This window comes from Tachysurus vachellii, chromosome 7, assembly GCF_030014155.1.
Source record: "Tachysurus vachellii isolate PV-2020 chromosome 7, HZAU_Pvac_v1, whole genome shotgun sequence".
NCBI classification, from domain to species: Eukaryota; Metazoa; Chordata; class Actinopteri; order Siluriformes; family Bagridae; genus Tachysurus; species Tachysurus vachellii.
Window position 1 is genome coordinate 27,975,043 of NC_083466.1, and position 24,669 is coordinate 27,999,711.

At 40.1% G+C, this 24,669-nt stretch overlaps 2 protein-coding genes across 3 annotated transcripts in view; both read right to left on the minus strand.

The window, feature by feature from the left end:
- The window catches only part of LOC132849065 (carcinoembryonic antigen-related cell adhesion molecule 5-like), a 272,443-nt gene extending 262,929 nt beyond the window's left edge, over window positions 1-9,514 (minus strand). For both annotated transcript variants that reach the window (XM_060875248.1, XM_060875247.1), the window contains exon 1: window positions 9,466-9,514. In XM_060875248.1, the coding sequence (XP_060731231.1) occupies window positions 9,466-9,496 (31 nt within the window). In that variant the 5' untranslated portion in view covers window positions 9,497-9,514. The remainder of the gene's footprint in view (window positions 1-9,465) is intronic.
- A 761-nt stretch (window positions 9,515-10,275) lies between these two features.
- Window positions 10,276-23,825, minus strand: LOC132849063 (carcinoembryonic antigen-related cell adhesion molecule 5-like). The gene is made up of 15 exons (XM_060875246.1): window positions 23,763-23,825; window positions 22,609-22,644; window positions 22,007-22,300; window positions 21,104-21,385; window positions 17,556-17,840; window positions 17,169-17,441; window positions 16,739-17,074; window positions 16,177-16,452; window positions 15,047-15,295; window positions 14,844-14,951; window positions 14,406-14,495; window positions 14,194-14,268; window positions 13,117-13,188; window positions 10,946-11,001; window positions 10,276-10,566 (listed from the first exon to the last, which is right to left on the minus strand). Exons 1-15 carry the CDS (start codon window positions 23,791-23,793, stop codon window positions 10,564-10,566), a joined length of 2,466 nt encoding a protein of 821 aa, XP_060731229.1. The 5' UTR covers window positions 23,794-23,825; the 3' UTR covers window positions 10,276-10,563.
- Window positions 23,826-24,669: the final 844 nt, after the last annotated feature.

Below are 24,669 nucleotides of genomic sequence, written 5' to 3' on the forward strand. Positions count from 1 at the left end.
ATAAACTGATTTTAGATTGTTGTTTTATGGATCCTGCACAAATCCTCACCATTATCTTAACATATCTTCATTTTCTTAAAAATAAACAACATGGCTTCATACAGTTAAGCCATGACTAAGGACATTTCTCAAAAAATCTTCGGGCCTACAGTAACAATCAACTAGATAAGAAATATTAATTAGCATTTTCAATTCAGTCCAACGTTCAAAGTAGGATAAGTCAGGTTTTTAAATGATGACTAAATTTACCTCAATTCAGATTCTTGAAATTATATGTTTAATAAACCTCCTGTAGCACCAGATGTAGAATCCATTTAATAAACACTGGTGGGGCTGTGACGTGACATATGGCTAAGTTTGGTGACCCATACTCAGAATTTGTTCTCTGCATTTAACCTATCCAAAGTGCACGCCGACAGCTCGTATTGGCATGCCTGATGGATCTACGGACCAGAGGAACAAAGGAGGCTGATATCATAAGATGCACTGGAAGGGTGTGATGCCAGTAGAGTCTGTAAGTAGGGTATACTCATAGCAGGAACTCACTTCATCTGTGTTGGTACTGACCATAATATGAATGTAAGTAGTGTCCAAGCTCTTGGTCCAGGATATTTGCTTGACTGAGGCTAAAGTTTATCCCTAACTGGTCACAGAAGGATGTGAATTACGCTCTCCTATCTGGGACTGTGTATTCAGGGAGACTGGAAGACTTGGTGCAAGAGCACTTTGGGGTCACTTTTGGTGTCCATGGCCGTGGGGAGTTCTTTATAGGGCACCAGACTACAGAACTTAGAGAAACGGTTGATGATGACCAGAATTGTTGTGTGACCATGGGAACATGGCAGGTCACTGATCTCAGAAATCTACTGAGATATCGGGTCAGGGCCAATGAACTACCGGAAAGGGGTTTGAGTAATCATGCTGGTAGCTATCGAGTCATCTTGGCCACCAGATGGCATGTCATTCGAGTGCCATGGTCCTTTTGAAAACAGGGTGTCCAAAGCTGGGGCATGCACCCATTGGATTGCTTTCTGGTGTAAGTTCACTGTAACATACAGCTTGGTCAGGGGTTACCCTGGGAGTGGAGCAATAATCTGTTGGGCCCACTGAATCTCCTCCATAATATCCCACAATACAGGAGCAATGATTACAGAGTGTGGCAGGATAGGTTCATGTTTTTTGTTTTTGAGTCATAGAGTTGTGATAGGGCATCGACTTTGCTGGTCTTGGTGCTTGGCTTTTATATGACAGTAAAATTAAGATTTTTATGGTCAGTTATGGTGGGCACTCAAGATGTTCTCAGGATTCTTATGGTCAGTTATGATGGGCACAGCACCCCATTACTAGATATGCATAGTGCCCCCTAGTGGTCAAAAGACATTATAGTTGAGATATTATGTTAACTCCTTGTATTTCCAGGAGACCTGCTGCTCATGCAGATGGAGCTATGGGAACCCATAGCCCATAGGATGATGGGGTTAGAAGGTGTAGATATCATCGGAAGTACCTGCTCTACCATATGAAAAAGTCTAACTTGCAAGTTTATTGGGACTGTTTAATTAGTGATGTACAAATCCCCTATAGGTTGATTATCCGTGACTTTAAGAAGAGGAGTGCAGGGTATGACGGGGAGCTAAAGGTCCTCTACAAACTGGTGAGGTATTAGGTTGACAGGGATGAAAGATTGCACACCTCATTAGCAAAGCGTAGTTGCACAGGTAATCTTAAGCTGTAAAGACATGTATTAAGGGCAGGTTTTCATCTTTTAAAGCAATTTCTGCTTGTAATGCAGGGCTCAGTTGTGCCTGAAAGACTGCATGCAGTGCAGTATTGTTTCAGTCACTCTATAATGCCACCATATAGTTGAAGTTGAAGAAACCAATACTTGAAAACATCACTAGAGCAGGGTAACAACTGTGCAAGTAAGCAAATGAGCTGCGTACTTGTGTGTCATTGTCCAATACTAATTTTGGACAGTTAGATAGAAGCAGATATAAGTGTAATCAGTTCAGTTTATAATCAGAGAGTAACAGTTAAAATTTCTAGAATGCTCCTGTTCATCACATCATCATTAAAACAGGGAGGAGTGTTCACACATATTATACAGATGACAGCAGACAAAGTTATAAATTACATAAGTAACCTAAAGCAAAAAAATACTAATAACTAGAATTATAGCTAAGAGAACAGAAGTGAATGAGTGATTATTTCACAGCTGTGTTAGTGAAAACAGACTTCAGTCAAGTGAAGAGAAGATAATGAGGCTCATATTTAAATGCTATGAGGGCTATTAAATGCTATTTCTACCTCAGGAGAAGACAGAGACTGATGTCGACAAATATAATCGTCAAAATCTCTCAAAATTACAACATTCTGAGATAAACTCTTGCAACCCGTCTAATAAATTAAAAAATGTCAGCGCCAACACAAGGTAAGATTTACTGCCTTCTTTCTTCATTTTCATTGTGTTCCATTAATCAGACTGACTTACTACAATTATACTGCAAACATAATATAAAACCCAGAGGCTACTGAAAAAGACATGATGATGATTCTTGTGAAAGAAATTGGTGTCTACTAGAAAAGTAGACATTATGAAAATAGGGACTCAGTTACAGTGACAGCTCAAAATCTGAACCCTAAAAATAATGTTAACATATTAAATAAAATTGAAATAATAACAGCTACAGACTCACCTGATACAGTCAGTGTAACAACATCACTGATCTCTGATCTCTGAGAATCTCTCCCATGTCCTCTGCAGGTGTAGGTTCCACTGTCAGAGTCTTCAACGGACCGGATTATTAACATCTGCATTGTATTGTTTGTGTAGATTCTCACTTTTCCATCTGTATAGGGTTTGTTATTATTTTTCTTCCAGCTGTAAGTCCACTGAGAGTCTCCTCCTCCCTGAATGTCACATCTGAGAGTAACAGTCTCTCTAGTGAACACATGTGTATCAGGCTTTATAGACACCACAGCTTTAGGACTCCCTATAAAACATTCTGTTGTTAATAAACCTTACATAAAGTCATTCCCAAGTCTATATTATTAATATCATTTTTAGACCGAGAATGAGTTTTTGTTACTTGTTGATACAGTATGTGTAACCTGCTTAATATTAAGAAATCAGGGGCATCATTTGATTAGATCTATAAAAACTGCATTAATAAACAAGGAACAAATTGTCCAAATATGGAGACAAAATGAAGGACAATCTATATATAAATTACCTTGAGCCTGAGCCGCTGGTATGAGTGAAATCAGCACTAAAACATGAACAGAAACAGAACATGATATAAAATATTCAATCTGTTATTGAAAACAGCACATTTTAGACACATAGAACACACAAGATAAATCTTATTCCAGCAATTTTATCTACCATCTGTAAGACATCATATATATACATTATATATATACATATATATATATATATATATATATATATATATATATATATATATATATATATATATGTATATATATATATATATATATATATATATATATATATATATATATACATATATATATATATATATATATATATATATATATATATATATATATATATATATATATATATTAACCTCTCTAAACAAAAATTACAATGGTCATTATTCTGCTCCTGAAGGTGTTTGTTTCATTTAATTTCACTTTACTGAACAAAGTACACAACAGGTGCAACAGATGACATTTTCCTCAGCGTGGAAGGAGAAAACTGGTGGTTAATTAAATAAACCAAAATAAATTTGACACACTTAACTGGTAACTGCAGGACCTTATCCACATTGTAATAGATTTACACATACTGTAACTCTCTGAAAAATTCTGTTCCATGATGTAAATGATCAGAATTTAGTGTCAACATCATAAATCCAAGACATCAACTTGCCTTATGTGAACAGTTCAGGCTGCTCGTGGTGGTCTAGGAATGTATTCTTGGCACACACAGTATCCCTCTTTACAAACTGAGCATTGTTTGATGTTTGATCACTTTTTGAACCAAATTTACTAACTTATAATGGTATTATAATGCAAAATATAACAAAGCACAAGCCACAAGTGAATGTGGGCAGGTTAGGGGACAGAACAGTAATAGAATAGTAAGAGCAGAGATGGGGGACTCGAGTCATATGACTTGACTCGAGTCAGACTTAAGTTGCAAATTTGAGACTTGAGACTTGCTTGACAAATATTAAAAAAAGAGTCGACTTGAAAAAGTCGACTTGACTTTGACTTGACATTCATGACTTGAGACTTACTTGTGACTTGAGTTAAATGACTCGAAATAACTTGTTTTTTTAATTTTTAATCTGTTTTTGAACGCACGCAAGAGCGTAATCTAACCACGTGAAGCAGTAGGCAAGCAGAGCAGTGGCAGAGCCAGGGAGGTGTCTGGGGTGACATCTGATTGGCCACCCCTGACATGTGATTGGCCACCCCAGGTGCGACCCCGAATTTTTATTTGATAGCATTGGAAGTTTGGTGCTGATTGACATCTCATTTCACCTATCAAAAGAAGTCTTCATTTGACATTTGGTCACGGCACTGCTCAACATTTCAAATCCATCAATCAAAGAGAGAAGAATACTGTAACAGTCTAATACTGTAACATCAAATTTCGGTAAGTTTTGAGATTAAACATCAGGATTTAGTTTTCCAGAAAAATATTTCGAAAGTTACGTCGCTATATAAATTGACGTTAGATACTATTAACAGATTAATCAGACAAGAGAGATCAGTTCGTTCCCCAGTTTAGCCATAATATGCATAATATACATAATATACCTACTGTAAAGTTGCCTTGGCCACCCCCTGGCTACCCCATGTATAAAACTCTAGTTTCGCCACTAAAGCAGCGGGAGAGCATGCACTAATTAATAAACCTCAACAGTATTTGTTTATTATTAATAATAATAAATTACTCTCTCTCTCTCTCTCTCTCTCTCTCTCTCTCTCTCTCTCTCTCTCTCTCCCTCTCTCTCCAATAGTTAATTCACTTCAAGGTTTGTGTGATTCAATTATTTACGTTTTTTTGATTGACGTGAGGGGGCACGGTGGCTTAGTGGTTAGCATGTTTGCCTCACACCTCCAGGGTTGGGGGTTCGATTCCCGCCTCCGCCTTGTGTGTGTGGAGTTTGCATGTTCTCCCCGTGCCTCGGGGGTTTCCTCCGGGTACTCCGGTTTCCTACCCCGGTCCAAAGACATGCATGGTAGGTTGATTGCCATCTCTGGAAAAATTGTCCGTAGTGTGTGATTGTGTGAGTGAATGAGTGTGTGTGTGCCCTGCGATGGGTTGGCACTCCGTCCAGGGTGTATCCTGCCTTGATGCCCGATGACGCCTGACGCCTCCGCGTGGGAGGGCCTGGACCCATCCGGTGAGGGGGGACCTTAGGTCTGTCATCTCAGCCAAGTGGGCCATGAAGGAGTCCTGATGCCCGGGGGCAGGAGCTCCTGGGAGAGTCCTATTCAGGGACGCTCCCCCTACTGCCTGCCCCGCCGTCTTTGTCATTTCAGGGGGCAGTGGGTCCTGTGTCGCCTCCCCTTTCTTGTGCGGATCTTCCTGGGTTAGCGCCTGCCAGTGTGCTGTTTCAGGGCACCCGGGAGGTCTGCGCGAGGTTGACACCACTGTCAGGCAGCCTGGCAGCATGGAAAGTTCTGCCAGGGGTGTCTCAGTGGGTCCTGGATACTGTAGAAAGTGGGTACAGGATCCAGTTTTCCTCCCGTCCCCCGCACTTCCAGGGCGTGTTGCTGTGTTCCTCCGAGGGGAACTCCTCTCACTTTTGGAGAAAGGGGCCATAGAGCATGTTCCCTTCCCAGAGCAGCGGGACTCTGGCTTTTACAGCCGATATTTTGCTGTTCCCAAGAAGGACGGGGGGCTGCGTCTGATTTTGGACCTGCGGGCTCTGAACTGTACTCTGAAGACTTACAAGTTCAAGATGCTCACGCTCAAGGTGATCATGTCCCAGATCAGATCCGAGGACTGGTTTGTGACGATCGACCTCAAAGATGCTTATTTTCACATAAGCATTCTGCCAGAGCACAGGAAGTTCCTCAGGTTTGCTTTCGGGGGCGAAGCGTACCAGTATCGTGTCCTTCCTTTTGGCCTAGCCCTTTCACCATGCACGTTTACGAAGTGCCTGGATGCTGCCCTGGCACCGTTGCATCTCCAGGGCATCTGTGTACTGAATTACCTGGACGACTGGCTCATTCTGGCCCAGTCAGAGGCTATGGCAGCCAGTCATCAAGATGCTGTGCTTGCCCACATGAGGTCCTTAGGCCTCAGGCTGAACCCAGGAAAGTGTGTGCTTTCTCCTTCTCAGAGGACCACCTTTCTGGGTGTAGTTTGGGACTCAACCACGATGCGGGCACATCTGTCTCCCACGCGGGTGGCTTCCATCCTGTCAGCAGTGAAAGCCATTCAGCTATTCGGCACAGAGGGTGCTTGGCCTCATGTCAGCAGCAGCCAACGTTATCCCTTTGGGTTTGCTTCACATGAGGCCATTCCAGTGCTGGCTCAGGGGTGCGGGCTTACATCCTCGCAGACATCCCCTCAGGGTTATAAGGGTTACGCGCCGTGGGCTTCGTACCCTTCTTATGTGGAAAAGACCCCGGTTCTTGGCCTTGCGTCCCATTCTAGGGGCGTGTCACCATCGCAGGACTCTTTCGACGGATGCCTCGCTCTCAGGCTGGGGCGCGGCCTTGGATGGCCGCGCTGCCCAGGGCCTATGGGAGGGCCTCTGTCCCTCGTGGCACATAAATTGCCTAGAGATGAAAGAAAGATGTGTTTCTAGCGTTGAAACACTTTCTCCCCCACCTCGAGGGCTGCCATGTCCTAGTGTGGACAGACAGCACCGCGGTGGTGTCCTATATCAATCATCAGGTCAGTCTGTGTTCATGCCCCCTGTTCAGGTTGGCACGGCAGATTCTGCTCTGGGCAGAGACCAGGTTTCTTTCGCTGAGCAAATCGGGAGGCAGACTTCCTGTCGAGGCAGGTGCTGAGGCCCGGGGAGTGGCGTCTTCACCCTCACGTGGTGGAGCATATCTGGCAGATTTTCAGCCGGGCAGAAGCGGATTTCTTTGCCTCCGAGGAGTCGACCCACTTCCACTGTGGTTCTCCCTCTCTCGTCCGGCCCCAATGGGCCTGGATGCCCTGGTATGTACGTAGCAGAGGCTCCGTCTGTACGCCTTTCCCCCGGTAGTAGCAAATCCTAGCCAGAGTGCACCATGACCAGGTCAACCTTCTCCTAGTTGACCCTCGTTGGCCCTCTCGAATTTGGTTCACGGACCTAGTCTCCCTCCTGAACGGCACTACATGGGAGGTTCCCGTCAGGAGGGATCTCCTCTCTCAGGTGCAGGGGGCAATCCTTCACCCCCGCCCCGAGATGTGGAAGCTTTGGGTCTGGCCGCTGAGGGGGACCAGCTCCTAGATGCAGGCCTCTCAACTGAGGTGACAGAGACTCTGCTGAATGCTAGGGCTCCCTCCACTAGGAAGCTGTATGCTCTGAAGTGGAGGCTTTTTCGCCTCTAGTGCGACAAGCACTCTCAGGATCCAGTCCACTGCCCGGTTGGTACAGTGCTGGAGTTCCTGCAGTCTTGCTTCTCTCGGGGCCTGTCCCCATCTACTCTAAAGGTGTACGTGGCCACGGTCACCACAAACCACGAACCTGTCCTTGGGGGCTCCTTGGTTAGGCACCCTCAGGGTCTCTCGCTTTCTGTGTGGTGTCAGGCGGCTGAGGCCTTCCTCTAGACCACGCCTTCCTACCTGGGACCTCTCTGTGGTCCTGGAGGGGCTGCTGGAAGCCCCCTTTGAGCCCATGGAGTCAGCCTCCGAGAAGTTTCTGACCCTGAAGTTGGCTCTGCTTCTAGCCTTGGCCTCTCTCAGGAGAGTCGGTGATTTGCAGGCTCTGTTGATCGCCCCGGCTGCCTGGAATTTTCCCTGGCATGTCCAAGGCTATCCTGCACCCCAGGCTGGGATATGTCCTTAAGGTACCCAGGATGGCGGGTTGTCCAATCATCCTGCAGGCCTACTGTCCCCCGCCCCATGAGTCGGCGGAACAGGGGAGGCTGCACTTGCTTTGCCCGGTAAGGGCCTTGAGGGTTTAGGTCCACCGCTCTAGCTCATGGCGTAACTCCTCCGCCCTTTTTGTCTGTTTTGGGGACCGGAATAGGTGTAATCCGGTTTCCAAACAGCGCCTGGCGCACTGGGTGGTGGTGGCCATTACTCAGGCCTATGAGGTGCGCGGTCATGCCTCACCTCTCGGCATCAGGGCTCACTCCACTAGGGGTCCAGTTCCTTGGCCAGGGGTGTCCCCATCGAAGATATTTCTGCTGCAGCAGGATGGTCCTCTCCGCACACCTTTATCTGATGCAGCGTCGAGTTCCCTCGAAAGGGAACTACACCAGGTTACGTATGTAACCCAGTTCCCCGGGCGTCCGTTCGTGCTTCCTTCAGACAAATAGAGGCTGGACATCAGTGTGACATAGATGCCCTTATATGGACTTACTGGCGAGTAATTACTCCGTCATGTGTCCTTCCCGAGCCATTAAAATGGCGTGTGTGCACACACAGCTTCAGACACAACATGGGTCATAAATTTACCCATACTATCAACAGTCAAAACAAAGTAATTTATTGCTTTCACACATCCATCTTTACACCCCCTCCATTTCTGCACAGCTGAATTTGCATCACACCTTTAAAATAGAAAATAAACCACATCCGCATCCTGCACTCTGTTCTCAGGCCTCTAATACCGCACTGCTCTGCACAATTTATTTATACTTATTTCTCTATTAACATGGAAATAATACTTTGTTACAATTAGTAAATTATGATTGTGATTTATTTTTTGAAATGCTGTGCATTAGTTTGGTATTAATCTGTGTGAACTTGCTGTTCTGAGTCGTTTCACTGCACAGACCATAATGTAAACAAAAAATTGAAATGTAGGTTATGAGGTATTTCCTTAGTCTAGTTAATGCTAACGATTTTGTCAAAAATTTATTTCTGTGTACAGGAAACACCACCAGCAGCTAAAAACATTTCAGTCAGTCACAACATGACTTCCATTGATGATATATAAACACCATACAGACATTTTCTTTTAGCAGATCAAATGACCATGAAAGTTTGTCACTGAGCAGAAGCTGACAGCAGGATGACGTAAGATCAGGTTGAGATTCAAACAATAAATACTTATGTACTCTCATTAGATGATTTAAACCCCATGTTTTAAACTTGCTCTACTTGTACTATTTTCCTGTTGAACTGAAAGTAGTTACAGTACACATCAAAATAGATATGGAGACACTGATACACCTGAACAGTCATGATGAAGTACACACAATGTCCTAATCACACAATAATCTCATCACTCAGGACATTCAGACTGCAGATAAACAACTTTATACCCCACCACTCACTCTAATGAAGACACAAAGAGAACATTTACTCACAGAGCATCACAGGGAGTGGACTGAGCTCCATCCTGTCACTCTGATGACTGAATGAGCAGAGGTGTGGGTTAAAGCTTTAATACTGTACTGTCCTCTTTTAGGCTATGCTGAACCTCTATCTGCTCTTCCTTCCTCTTTCCAGAAAGTGTTAAAATACTTGCTCTTTCTCGCTAAGACCCACAAAAATGGACGACAGTAGAGAAGACTGATCTCATTTTGAAGATTTAAAAAACATTCTCGTAGACATTCACATTGGAGATAGTGAATGTTTTCCTCAAATGCCAAGAAGAAAAAAAATACAACATTTGAAATTAAAACCATGTCTTTATTGCAATATTGACTGGACGAAACCCATTGCACTTTGTTTCGTTGCACATCCATCTCGAAAGCATTGATGACTTTATGTTTTTGACTCTGAATTGTTTGTTATGCAGTAAATCACAAAATAGTAGATTAAAGCACAAATCAAGTGTTAAAGCCTCAAACCAAAAAGTTGAGAGGTTATGTGATTATTATTTTTGCCCTGCCCCAATAAAATCCACACTCAATTACCAGTGTAAGTATATGAATAAAAGAAAAATAAGCTTTTTTTTAAAATATGCGAATGAGCCGCAAGCATAAACTAATGTATTTTCAATGTATTTGGTATATGAGGAACAGAGAAATCTGTATTTTAGACTCATTTCTGATGATTTTTGTATGTTTTCAGTTGAAAGTGCATTAATAAAATTATACTTATTATGAATTATTTGTTTGTTAAATGTTTTAAAATATACAAATGTGTCACATGAATATATACAGAATGAGTATGAGTAAAAACAAAAGCAAAATATGAATAAGAAATGTTTCTGTGTACAGGAAGTGGATGAGTAGAGTCTACTGCTGTCTAGATACAATTTCTCACATCCCCTCTGATATTCTGTTACTGCTGCTGTAATATGTGAATTTCCTTTTGAGTTTAATAGTCATCTATCTATCTATCTATCTATCTATCTATCTATCTATCTATCTATCTATCTATCTATCTAAAACATTTTTTCAAAAGGTTTTCCATCTTTCAGTTTGTTAACTGTAGCTTCATCAGAACAGACATGTGGCTCACTGCAGAGAGAAAGAAAGAGACAATTAATACATTCTCCTGATATTGCTGTCACTGATGTTACAAACTAGTTAAACTGTTGAATCAGTGACTGCAGAAACAAATCAGTAAGTAATATTCTTTGTCAGTATTTTGCATGGTGATAGTTAATTATGTCATGACGGTCCAAGTAGTCTGATATAATGGAAAGTTATCTAGACAGCTTCCAAAGGAACATGGATGAACTCTTACAAAATCTGTGATGTGAGTCTTTGTGTACATGGATACTGTAACTGCTAGATGACAAAATCTATTTAATGCACCTTTAAAAATCTGTCTTACTTCATGGTGTTTGGTTTGTGTTTTTTGTTGTGTGTATGTTGTAAATGTCATGAGTCTCACCTCCATGTTGTGCTTTAGCTCTGAGTAGACTGCATCATCAGCCACACTGGTCTTTTCTAGTGAAAATCAGATAACATTAATTAATCTCCTAAAATATTACACCTCATCTACTGTAAATTATTACAAAGAAAATGATCTGGATATTAAATGATACACAATTAAAATACATTAGGTAACCCTTTCACCACCAGGCTTGTTATAATAAGGGAATAACTATTTGATATAGAGCACTGTCAATTTCCAGTTAACACTATGGCAAAAGAAACATTCAGGTGTATAAAAACTATGTCTAGGATTAAGTATGACTCTCACCTTTAAAACAATTATTTAGAAGCTTCCCAGAAATCATAATAATCAAATAACTCAAAATATGTACCCTTAGTTACCAGAAATGACACACACACACACACACACACACACACACACACACACACACACACACACACACACACACACACACAATAAATGCATTTTAGGCTTTTTGTATTACATAAATGGAAAAGTATTAACATAGGATTACCTAGCAGATATAAAAGAATGTTTTAGATTAAAGTTTTAGAATCAAGTCAGAGTGCACTCTTAGTGTTTAAGATCAATTAAGATCAATGGCACGCGTTGGAGCTCAAATCGTTTGGAAAATACATGGGATTTGATTTGATCCTACCAGTGTGAAGAAATTTCTTGTCCCCACGGTCTAAGGAGCAATGGAGATGTGCAAAAATATTCAACTTCCCTGGCTGTTGTCCTCAACGTAGTCAAACGTTGTCCTCAAAGTCTTGAATCTCCAACACCATCTCTCCCTCCCCTTCAGCTCTCCATGAGGTAATTAACACAGACTCAGCAGTGCTAACTTTAGCTTAGCTTAGCTCAGCTCACTCAGCTCCGTCCTTGTTAACACAGTGCAACTCACTCGCTCACAGTGCGGCTTGTCCACAAACTCCTCTGCGGTCCACTGGAGCAAGGAACAGTTTTTCAAGCTTGCTGAAACGCGTCTATAATCACTTGTTTCAACTATTTTCCCAGACACCTGCCTATGAGGGCGTGATGGTCCAGCGGTGAAGATCTTGATCAGAAGGTCGGGGTTCAAGTCCACAAGCTGCTGAGGCATCAACGTTTTGTCCTTGAGCAAGGTCCTTAACCTCACCTGCTCAAGGGGCGCCGTCCTATGCGCTCTGACCCCATAACCTGGGATATGCAAAAACTGGGGAAGTCGTGGCCTAATGGTTAGAGAGTCTGACTCCTAACCCTAAGGTTGTGGGTTTGAGTCTCGGGCCAGCCACGACTGAGGTGCCCCTGAGCCAGGCACCGAACCCCCCCAACTGCTCCACGGGCGCCGCAGCATAAAATGGCTGCCCACTGCTCCGGGTGTGTGTTCACGGTGTGTGTGTGTTCACTGCTGTGTGTGTGCACTTTGGATGGGTTAAATGCAGAGAACAAATTCTGAGTATGAGTCACTGTACTTAGCTGTTTGTCACATCACTTCCCCTTTTTCACTTTCTGCAGGCATCAGCATCACATTTAGTCCTTTGTGCTTTTTTGATTGTTCTCTCTCTCTTCTTCTACACTTATGGTCTTACGTAGTGCATTCAGAGCATAATGGGATAACAACAAATGAATTACTCCTGGGTTTTTTCATTTTATAAATGAACTATGAAATCCTCCAATTATTTATAATGTACCAAAATACCTCAAAGGACCCAACTCACCAATACAGCAAAATAAAATACATGACTGTAAACAAAAGACAAACACAAAATATCATATTTGCTGGATTATTACAATTAGATCACAGCAGTGTTGAATTCTGGATTCTGATTGGTCAGAAAGTGTTGATTAATTTTTATTAAGAGAAGCTGCTGTAGTAAAACATTGGGACTTTGGGATGTAATAGGAAAATAATCACTGTGACTAATCACTCTAGTCGTGTGCTCCCTCTATCATTGAATACCCATACAGGATTACAGTATTACAGTATTACAATCCCCTTCAGTGTAGGAACTCTGAAGCTGTAACTCTGCTTCATCACACCACACTGTCATTGAATAGTTTACTCTAACAGCACAACGGAGTGTTTTATATATTATATGAAAAACAAGAGCAGAGTTCAGGTGATTTATGACACAAAAATTTATTTTATTTTACTATACCTTTATAGATTTATTTTACTATACCTTTTATTCTCTTGGCTTTTTTCATTGGATTTACTTCAATCTCAGCATAAGTCACATCAGCATCTGCACCTACTGTACAAGGGAAGAAAACAAAACCATCCCAATGACACGTAGCCTTTTAATACATCAGTCATAATTCATCAATGTAAACATCAGTCATTATCATTCTCTTTCCTGCCAAAACCACTCTGACCCCTACCTGCTTTTTTAGAGTAGATCTTTACTCTCTAGGGTTTATTTCCTTCTGCTTCTTTTATCATTCAGCATGTGGCATCTTTACAATGTGTGATAATGTCAGCATCTAGCCCCGTCAGGACTCTGCCTGGACTTTTTTTTTTATGTTTCTTGTTCACGTGTCTGCCCCGCCCTTGTCTTTTCCGCCCCGCCTCTGCACACCTGTCCCTCATGTTTATTGATTATTTGTATTATTTAGTTGAGCCGCGTTGCATTGTGCAGCGCGGAATCCTCTTGTCTTCATGTCTGGTTTTGTCTGTGTCCTGTTTTGTGTCTTTTATTTTATTAAATCCCTGTTTTTGTTAAGCTGTCCTGCATTTGGGTCCGTTTTTACCCCCGCGTCCGTGACAAGCCCGGACATTGGCCATATGCATTCGTTTATGTTCTGTGTCACGTGTCTGCCCTGTTCTTGTCTCCTCCTCCCTGCCTCTGCACACCTGTTCCTTATGTCTAATTATCATGTGTATTTAGCCGTGCCACTTTGCCTATGGCAGTGCAGAATACTTGTCGTCTTTGTCACGTCTCTTGTCGCGTCTTGGGTCATGTCTGTCCCTGTTTTGTTTCTTTTATTTAATAAACCAGTTTATTTTAACTATACTGCATTTGGGTCTGTTTTTATCCCTGCGTTGCTGACAGATAGGTTTTTAATGATTAGTGCTGTGTAGAACATCACTGACTTTTTAATAGGACCTATGATGGAACTGACTCCTATGACCTGGAGGAAAATTGTAGCTTGATACTTGGATGTAATTTGTTAATAAAAACAAATGAGTGAATGTTCTGAAGACTTCAAGTGTTATTTGATCATTTTGATGAAATTTCCCAGTATTAAAAACATTTTACCATTGTTCCTGTTTGCCTTCTTTTTCTTCTTGACCTGAGTGTAAATGGCTTTATTGCTCGCAGCTGCAGCTTCACCTGAACACACAGTGTGTTAGTCTCTACAAGACACTTTACTGTATAGAGTTAAGTAAACAGGAGAAAGTCTCAGAAAAATACTAAATTAAATTGTAAAAAGATTTGTCATTGACAATGTCATTGAGACGGTTTCTGACCAGCCTGAAGTGGTGTGTTTCCTGACTGAGAGTCTTCAGCTCCTGACCGGTTCTGATTCCGTTCTGATGTCTGATTGGTTTTCTGCTTTTCTATAGAGAGACAGATTCTGTATCTGAACAGTCTGTACGTAATGACAAACACAGTTAATATATTTTATTTTACACAGCCCTGATTACAGCACAATAAAAAAAGTGTGCGCAAAAGGTCAATGTTAAAGTAGGAATAGAAACTATTATTAATTATAAACACAGTATCTATATGTAAAGCACAATATAGAGTATTTGTATTTTAATAGTAATCAGTATGAAAATAAATGTATATTTTCCATACAATTAATTTGCTCTTAAGACGCATTATCTATTCTACCTGAAATATATTTTTCTGAAAGATGCGAGATATGATTATACAGCATGTTAACTCTAAAGCAGTTATTAGACCTTTTTTACTTTTGTAGGACCACAGCAAGATCAATAAAGCGATGAACAAAAATTCTAAAACCACAACCAGTCTTCTTCTTCTTCCATCATTGGATCTTGGAACTGAGACTGAGGTGAGAAAAAGAGCAGAATTTCAGCAATTAAACATAGAAACTCATTAAAAAGAGAATCAAATAAAAATAAATTCTCAAAACATTTCTCACGTCTGACTGAGACCCAACTTTTCAGTGACTCTCCTCTCTCTGGGTGTTCACAGTGGTAGAAACCTTCATCTGACTTTGAGACAGTTTGCATGATCATCTCTCCTGTAGTCTGTTTCTGGAGAACTGATCCATCTTTATAGAAATCAGCTCGGAGGTTTGAGGGATTTGGGTTGTGATATAAACAGCGTAGAGTCAGAGGATGTCCCTCAGTCACAGGATGGACAGGACTCTCCAGGATCACATCACCATCTAGAACACAGAAAATCACTAACAAGGAAATCCACACACTATGATGTGTCTGTAGATAATAAATAAAAGTTCTCTAATTTATCTGTACATAACTTAAAACCCTCTAAACATGTGGAGTCTGGAGTCATGGTTAATTCAAGTCTGCAGAAATCTGCCTACACTAGCTCATGAGAAAACATAAATAAATTATGGATGCATCAATACAGATATTCTTGAATATTTAATATTAATTTGATTACCAGCTCATTTACTGGTACTAATAAAACTATTATTATGTAGGACTATTCCATTGGTGGCCGGCGGGCTAAGGTGAGCGCTATGATCAGTCCTACATGCCAGTTGTGCCAACAGCAAAGCATGTGTGGGGTTGCTTCTCAAACAAGTAAGTGGTCTCACTCATAATTTTGCTTAAAAATACAGCCATGACTAAAGAATGGTACAAAAACGTTTTTTTCGAGGGACAACAGTTTGGTAACAACCAATGCCATTTCCAGGATAATGGAGCACCTTGACATAAGGCAAAATTGATAACTGGCTTGTGGAAAAACTGATCCATGTCCAGGAAACTCCCCAGACCTTAATCCCACTGAGAACTTGTGGTCAATCCTCAAGAGGTGGGTGAAAAAAAACAACAATTTCTGAAAAACTCTAAGCATTGATTATGCAAGAATGGGCTGCGGTCAGTCAGGATGTGGTCCAGAAGTTGACTGACATGCCATGGTGAATTGCAGAGGTCTTTAAAAAGTTTGTCTCTTTGCATAAACTTAAATTATACTTCAGTATATCATAGTTATAAAAAAATTACTGAAGCAGCAGAGTTTGAGAAAATTAATTTGTGTCATTATCAAAACTTTTCACCATGGCTGTAGATGAAGACTCACCATGCACGGTGATGTTGACAGGATTACTGTTTTCTCCAGATTCAGACTCACACCAGTAAACTCCAGTGTAGGATGTGGAGAGGAAGCTGATGTTACATGTAGATCCTGTAACTGATCCCCAGTGTGAACAATCTAACACACTCTCACTGTGTGTGTATCGTCTCACTGTCCATTCAGTAGACTTACTCTGGTCCTCACAGCTCAGTGAGAGAGAGTCATTAGTAAAGTGTTGAGTTCTACTGGGATTGATGATCAGAAAGGCTGGAGGAGATTCTCCTTAATCAAAGAAATGAGCCAAATAAAAATGAAAGTGGAAATGTATAAAATTATAATCAGAACAACAAGGACATTACAATATAGTTCCGTAAATTTAAAGTATATAATTTACAACAAAATTCTGTTTTATTTTTCACAGGAAAACACAAAAAAATTACAGAAAATGTACTGCAGAAGGAAATACAATGACATAATATTATGTGTACCAGAAAATATACTTGATCTTATGATATTATATTCACACTTTTAAAGTCTACACTTCAACACAACAGTTAATTTTCCTCACCAGTGATCCATAGTGGCTGTAGATTGCTGTACTGTGTCTGAAGGGCTGGTTCTCCTCTCTCTCCCCTGCACATATAAACTCCTGTGTGATTAAGAGCAGCAGGACGGAGAGTGTATTTGCCTCCAGATCCTCTGCTGCTGTCTGAGAGGAGCTCCACATACACGATATAGCCACGATTATTATTTATTCCAGTTAATCCGTCTCTGTAGGGAACAACTGTGTACCAGCTGAATGTCCAGTCTGTAGAGGAGTCTGTAACCTCACAGCTTAGAGTCACTGAGTCTCCTTCAGTCAGCCAGCTCTGTGGAGATACACTCAGTACTGCCTGTGGTCTCTCTGTTACACAGGAAATATAAGGTAATGTTTTATCTAGTTTTACTTAATAAAATGTAAGAAACTTTACATGCACATTTTCACCTGACACACTCACCTGATACAGTCAGTGTAATAACATCACTGGAGTGTGAGGAGTGTGAGCCTCCTCTCTCTGTTCCTCTACAGGTGTATGTACCTGTGTGGGTCACTTCAACACCACTGATACTGTACACCTGTTCACTACTGACAGGACTGTGTGAAGTATCTTTATACCAGCTGTACTGCCAGCTAGAGACACTTTCATCCTGTATGTCACATCTCAGAGTGACGGTGTCTCCACTGAACACCTGATTATCAGGATTTATGGATGCCACTGGTTTAGGTCTCGCTGTAGAAAAATAATAGAGCATCTAAATGATCATGATGAATGTGTCGTCATGGTGTATAATGATGTTATTCATAACAAACCTCTGATGAAAATAGAAGAAAAATTATGACATACCTCTCACTGTAATCTTGACAGGATCACTGAACTCTGTGTAGTTGTTGTGGTAGTTGGAGCTGTTTCTACTGTATGCTTGACACTTGTACTCAGTTTCTCCGGCATTATCAACGTTCACTTTAAATGTGTTCACTTGTTCACTGTTCAGATTCTGTATCGCCTGATTATTTTTGTACCAGTAAAATTCCCATCCAGTCCCCTGCTGCAGCTCACAGCTCAGAGTGACGGTGTCTCCAGTGTAGACGGAGCTCTGAGGATTCACTCTCACAGTCGGTTTGGGTTTTACTGTTGGTGTGAAATGATGAAGGTGTCAGAGCTGCTTTACACTTTACAACATAAACAGTAGATTCACTGTGTCTAACAGATGCTTTGTGTCTAAAACTTTTATATTTAACATTTAATACAAGATGTTACATACTGTATGTATGTTTTCTTACACAGCTGATGTTCAGTATATTTTCTAGGTAATACAATTCATGTACTGATTGAAGTGTAGAAACTCTGAATATACTGATTTTAGATTGTTATTTTATGGATCCTGCACAAATTCTCCACCACCATCTGTACATGTCTGTATTTTACTCAAAATGATCAAAATCATGACTTCCTACAGTAAAAAAACCAACAGACGTTGTAGCTGCCGCTAGAGGCAACTCTCATTATATATGCATTCAGTTCATAATATGCACATTACAGTTTTAAGTAAATAAATGGTTAAAATGTTCAAATAATAATTAGAATAAAACAGGAATATATTTTAGTTTGTTAGTTTATTTATGTTCTTAGTTAAAACCATAGAAGGGTGAGAGGGAACATATAATTTTGTTTCACTGCGGAATTATTTAATTGTTGCTATCACTTCCGGGGGGGGGGGGGGGGGGGGGGGGGGGGGTATTGGCATTATTTATTGACACTATCGGCATTATTGGCATTATTGGAGCATAAGGCTACAAGACAAGTTGAAGACTTGTCCAAAATAAATGTCTGTTAAAAACCAAGAACGACCTGAGCCTTTTATTCAACTCGAGGGGAGTAACAGACGTGAATCAGGGATGATTTCATCTTCTGCAAATGACGAATGTTCGTCATGGTGTATAATGATGATTATAGGAATAATGGAACAGTGAATGCAACAGTTTACTTTTATTAAATCTATCAGCTAATTTACACATACATTTTTTTTCTAAACTGTGAGATATTAATATTCATTCTAAAATATTTGTTTTTAATGTAAACAACAAATCTAGATCCAGTTCAGCTCTACTGGACAGTGTAGGTTGTGATCTTTATGGGACTGATGATTATCATTGCACTACCACACGTGTGATTATGTCACTGGTAAAAGAAAATAAAACAGTGTTGTACAGTAAAAAAAATAACATTCACAATAAGAGGGGAGCATGAGGTGATGTTTAGTAATAAAGCACTGTGTCTAACACTGTTACAGTCATATGCAAAAGTTTAGGAACCCCTGACAATTTCCATGATTTTCATTTATGAATATTTGGGTGTTTGGATCAACAAGTTTATTTTGATCTATCAAATAACTGAAGGACACTAAAGTAATATTTCAGTAGCGAAATGAGGTTTATTGGATTAACAGAAAATGCGCAATATGCATCAAAACAAAATTAGACAGGTGATTTAGCAGAAATAACAGCCTCCAGACGCTTCCTATAGCCTGTAATGAGTGTCTGGGTTCTGGATGAATGTATTTTGGACCATTTCTCCTTACAAAACATCTCCAGTTCAGTTAGCATGGACAGCCTGCTTCAAATCACCCCACAGATGTTCAATGATATTCAGGTCTGGGGACTGGGATGGCCATTCCAGAACATTGTACTTGTTCCTCTGCATAAATGCCTGAGTAGATTTTGAGCAGTGTTTTGGGTCATTGTCTTGTTGAAATATCCAGCCCCAGTGTAACTTCAACTTTGTGACTGATTCCTCAACATTATTCTCAAGAATCTGCTGATATTGAGTGGAATCCATGTGACCCTCAACTTTAACCAGATTCCCAGTACCGGCACTGGCCACACAGCCCCACAGCATTATGGAACCTCCACCAAATTTTACTGTGGGTAGCAAGTGTTTTTCTTGGAATGCTGTGTTCTTTTGCCACCATGCAAAATGCCCCTTGTTATGACCAAATAACTCAAGCTTTGTTTCATCACTCAACAGCACCTTATTCCAAAATGAATCTGGCTTGTCCAAATGTGTGTTTGCATACCTCGAGCGACTCTGTTTGTGGCATGTGTGCAGAAAAGGTTTCTTTCGCATCACTCTCCCGTACAGCTTCACCTTGTGCAAAGTGCGCTGAATTGTTGAACGATGCACAGTGACACCATCTGCAGCAAGTTGATGTTGTAGGTCTTTGAAGGTGGTCTGTGGGCTGTTTTTGACCGTTCTCACCATCTTTCACCTTTGCCTTTCCAATATTTTACGTGGCCTGCCACTTCTGGTCTGAACAAGAACTGTGCCTGTGGTCTTCCATTTCCTCACTACATCCTCACAGTGGACACTGACAGCTTATATCTCTGTGATAACTTTGTAGCCTTCCCCTAAACCATAATCTTGAAAAAAAAATTTGTTTTCAGGTCATTTGAGAGTTTGAAGCCTCCCTGTTGCCACTCTTCAGAGGAGAGTCAAAGAGAACAAGAACTTGCAATTGGCCACCTTAAATACCATTTCTCATGATTGGATGCCCCGTCTATGAAGTTTAATGAGCCACCAAACCAACTGTGAGTTCCAATTAATCAGTGCTAAGTAGTTACAGGTATTCAAATCAACAAAATGGCAAGGGTGCCCAAATTTATGTACCTGTCTAATTTCATTTTAATGCATATTGCACATTTACTGTTAATACAATAAACCTCATTTCACTACTGAAATATTACCGTGTCCTTCAGTTATTTGATAGATCAAAATGAAATTGCTGATCCAAACACTTTAATATTTATAAATGAAAATCATGGAAATTGTCAGGGGTTCCTAAACTTTTGCATATGACTGTATATAAAAATTCTGAGTAATTTGGTGGTGTTATGACACAGAGTTGCTGTTTCCACCCTGAAGTACAGATTATTTGCCTATAACAGCATGCGCCACTGATTACAGTTTAATTTATTAATGACAGACACAATGAACTTTTTTATCCATTTTTTAGTTACATTTGCTGTTGTGGAAAGTCTATAAATCAAGTTAGTTCTTGTTCTTGTCACATTATGGGGCTGGAGGCAGATACAAGTGTAAAAGTTCATTTATTCACAGAGCAAAAAGAAATGATAAAACTGTGACAGGGAAACAAAGCAAAAACTCAAAGCTGTGGCAGAACAAAACACACAGGAGTAACAACAATTACAAGACAAGTACATGGGAAGAAAGGACCTTAAATATACAGACAAATCAAGGTAGAAAGAGAAAACAGGTGAGTATAATCCAGACCATAAACTCTTCTGTTCTGAAGACTTTAACATGTTAGAAAACTATTTTAAAAATATTTACTTCTAACAACCCTGTGATGAAAGGGAAAAAAAATCATGACATACCTCCCACTGTAATCTTGACAGGATCACTGAGCTCTGTGTAATAGTTGTGTTTGTAGTAGTTTGTCCTGTATGCTCGGCACTTGTACTCTGTTTCTCCTGCATTATCGACTGTCACATTAAGTGTGTTCACTTGTTCACTGTTCAGATTCTGTAACAGCTGATTATTTGTGTACCAGTAAAACTCCCATCCAGTCTCCTGCTGCAGCTCACAGCTCAGAGTGACGGTGTCACCAGTGTAGACGGAGCTCTGAGGATTCACTCTCACAGTCGGTTTGGGTTTTACTGTTGGTGTGAAATGATGAAGGTGTCAGAGCTGCTTTACAATTTACAACATAAGCAGTAGATTCACATTTATATTTAACATTTAATACAAGATGTTACAGCTGTATGTTTTCTTACATGGCTGATATTCAGTATATTTTCTAGGTAACAAACTTCATGATCTGACTGAAGTGTAGAAACTTTGAATTTACTGATTTTAGACTATTATTTTATGGATCCTGCACAAATCCTCACCAGCATCTGAACATATCTGTGTTTTATTAAAAATGAGCAAAAACACAACAAAGGACAAAAAATTCTACAGACATTTTGTAGCTGAACCGAATCATCTAGCTGAGAAACATTAATGATCATTTTCAGTTCAGTCCAAACATCAGATCAGGATCAGTCTGGCTTTTAAGTGAAGATGTAATGTGTTTTGTTATTTACTGAATATTTGTGATGCAGTCTGTAATTGCTAAAACTGGATTCTGGAAAACAGAAAAACATGATAAATAATCTGATTTTGATATGAGTTTTTTTTCTGCTAGTACTATCCTTTGACATCAAGTCACCCTTATTTATAGAGCACATTTATAAATGACAGAAGTGTTTTCCAAAATTAAAAACACACAGACTCACCTGATACAGTCAGTGTAACATCATCACTGATCTCTGAGCTCTGAGAGTCTCTCCCATGTCCTCTACAGCTGTAGGTTCCACTGTCAAAGTCTTCAACAGGCCAAATAGTGAACATCTGTGTTCTGTTTTCTATGAAGAATCTCCCTATTCCCTCTGATATTGTGGTATTATTTTTCTTCCAGCTGTAAGTCCACTGAGTGTCTCCTCCTCCCTGTATGTCACATCTGAGAGTAACAATCTCTCCAGTGAACACATGTGTATCAGGCTTTATAGACACCACAGCTTTAGGACTCCCTATAAAACATTCTGTTGTTAATAAACCTTACATAAAGTCATTCTCAAGTCTGCACTACTAATATGTCATTAAACTTGTGCTGTTTTATATTTAATATGTTAAGAAATTTAAGCAGCAAAAAACTATTTGCGTGTAAAATTATTTATTAAATCTGATGTTGTAGCCTCCTTTGGTTAGATCTATAAAAACTACATTAATAAACAAGGAACAAATTAACAAATTATACACAACCTTATCAGCACCAAAACAAATCAAATAAGGAGACAATATAAAGATAAACTATATATAACTTATACTAATATATAACCTTGAGCCTGGACCACTGGTATGAGTGAAATCAGCACTAAAAAGGGAACAGAAACAGAACATGACGTAAATATGGGAAATGTCCAGTCTATTAATGAACACAGTACATTTTAGACACACAGAACACAAGATTAAATCTTATTCAGGAAACTTAATTCTTACCATCCTGTAAAAATTAAATTTTAACCTCTTACATAATAACTAAACATGATTCAAGTAAATGTCACTATTCTGCTTATGAAGTAATGTTCTTCGGTAGGTAGAGAGAGAGAGAGAGAGAGAGAGAGAGAGAGAGAGAGAGAGAGAGAGAGAGAGAGAGAGAGTCTGTTTATCAGTTTTGACACATTTTGTGTGAGTTCAGTGATAAACACACGAACACAAGAGTTCAGTGATGTTAGTTAAATAAATTTACCCACATTATTAATTATTGCTTTTACATGTCCAGCTTCACCCCTCTCAAAAAAGCACACCCTCTTTTTCACACATCCGCTTCTTCACATCTAAATTTGCACCAACAAACTGTGACCTGCTCTCAGGCCTCTAACAGTGTCACTGCTCCGTGTGTGTACAGGACTAAAGAGAAGTGTTTGTTTCTGCACATTTATTGCTCTTAATTTTTACACTGAAAAAAAAAGGTAGTAAATAAAGAATGATATATTTTTTAAATGTGCTGTGCATTACTTTGGTACTAAAGTGTATTAGAGTGAACATGTTCCTCTGCACAAACCATAATAGTAACAAAAAATAAATGTAGGTTATAAGGAATTTACTTAAAATTGCTTGTTAATGCTAAGATGTTTTTTTAAACACCTTTCTGTACACAAGAAATGTCACCAAAAGATGTCCATCAGTATAGATTCCAACAATACAGACATATTTACTCTCCTTAGCTGATTTAAACCTTGTGTTTTAAACTTGCTCTACTTGTACTCTTACCTGTTGAACTATCATAGTTACTGAGAGTATTTACACATCAAACTAAACCCTTCTCATAACAGATATGGAGACACTGATCCACCTGAACAGTAATGATGAAGTACACACAATGTCCTAATCACACAATAAGCTCATCACTCAGGACATTCAGACTGCAGATGAACAACTTTATACCCCATCACTCACTCTAATGAAGACACAAAGAGAACATTTACTCACAGAGCATCACAGGCAGTGGACTGAGCTCCATCCTGTCCCTCTAATGACTGACTGACTGACTGACAGAGCAGAGGTGTGTGTTAAATACTTACCATGTTAACACTTCCTGTTTGCTTATAAAGAGAGTGTACAAAAATAGAAAGAGAGAGAGAGAGAGAGAGAGAGAGAGAGAGAGAGTAGATATATGTACACTCATCAGCCACAACATTAAAACTATCTGCCTAATACTGTGTCCCTCTTGTGCCACACAAACCAATCTGACCTGTCAAGTTATGGCATAATGTCATAGAATAATGTTCATATGTGTAACATATGTTTTGTGTTTTGTCTTGTGTTTAGGTTTCTATGTCTTTTACCTTTGATATGAGTTTCTTGTGTCTTGCTTTATGTGTTATGTGTTCATTGGTTGTTTCTCATCTTGTGTTTCTTGTTACGTCTGTGTGGCTGTGCCTGTGTTTTGCTTCTGTCTTTTGCTCTTTTTTTCTCTCTTCAGGTCCATCTGTAGTTTCCCGTTGGTCCATTGAAGCGTCAATCTCCCGGCTTCAAAAGTGACGTCATGAGTCTCTGCTCCAATCACAGTCATCCCGGTACTTTAAGAAACGCCACCGGAGGAGTGCAAGCGGCTCTGAACGTCTCATTAAGTCTTGTTGTTACTTTGTCTAAGCTGAATGTTTGAGTCGGCGTACTGTGTGTCATACTCTTCCGTTTGTTCTGTTCTGTCACTGTTTGCGCATATCGCGGGTGACTCGTTTTCCGGTTAGAGGGGAAAAGTGGACAGGTAAGACGTCGCGCGACATACATTGTGCACACGTAGGTTACCTTATTTTTGTATTAGACACACTAGATTAGGAGTGAGTGCCACCTCTTGTACGTTTTGGTTTTGGGATAGTTTAGAGTAGTTTAGATA

Bases quoted from the DNA above. Each gene is read 5' to 3' on its own strand.
- LOC132849063 (XM_060875246.1), bottom strand. From the start codon at position 23,793: ATGGAGCTCAGTCCACTGCCTGTGATGCTCT. The intron at 21,386-22,006 runs GTGAGTCTGTGT...TCACACCAACAG, and splicing joins TGTTACACTGACTGTATCAG to TAAAACCCAAACCGACTGTG. The intron at 13,189-14,193 runs GTAAAATGTTTT...TCCCTTGTACAG, and splicing joins GAAGGCAAACAGGAACAATG to TAGGTGCAGATGCTGATGTG.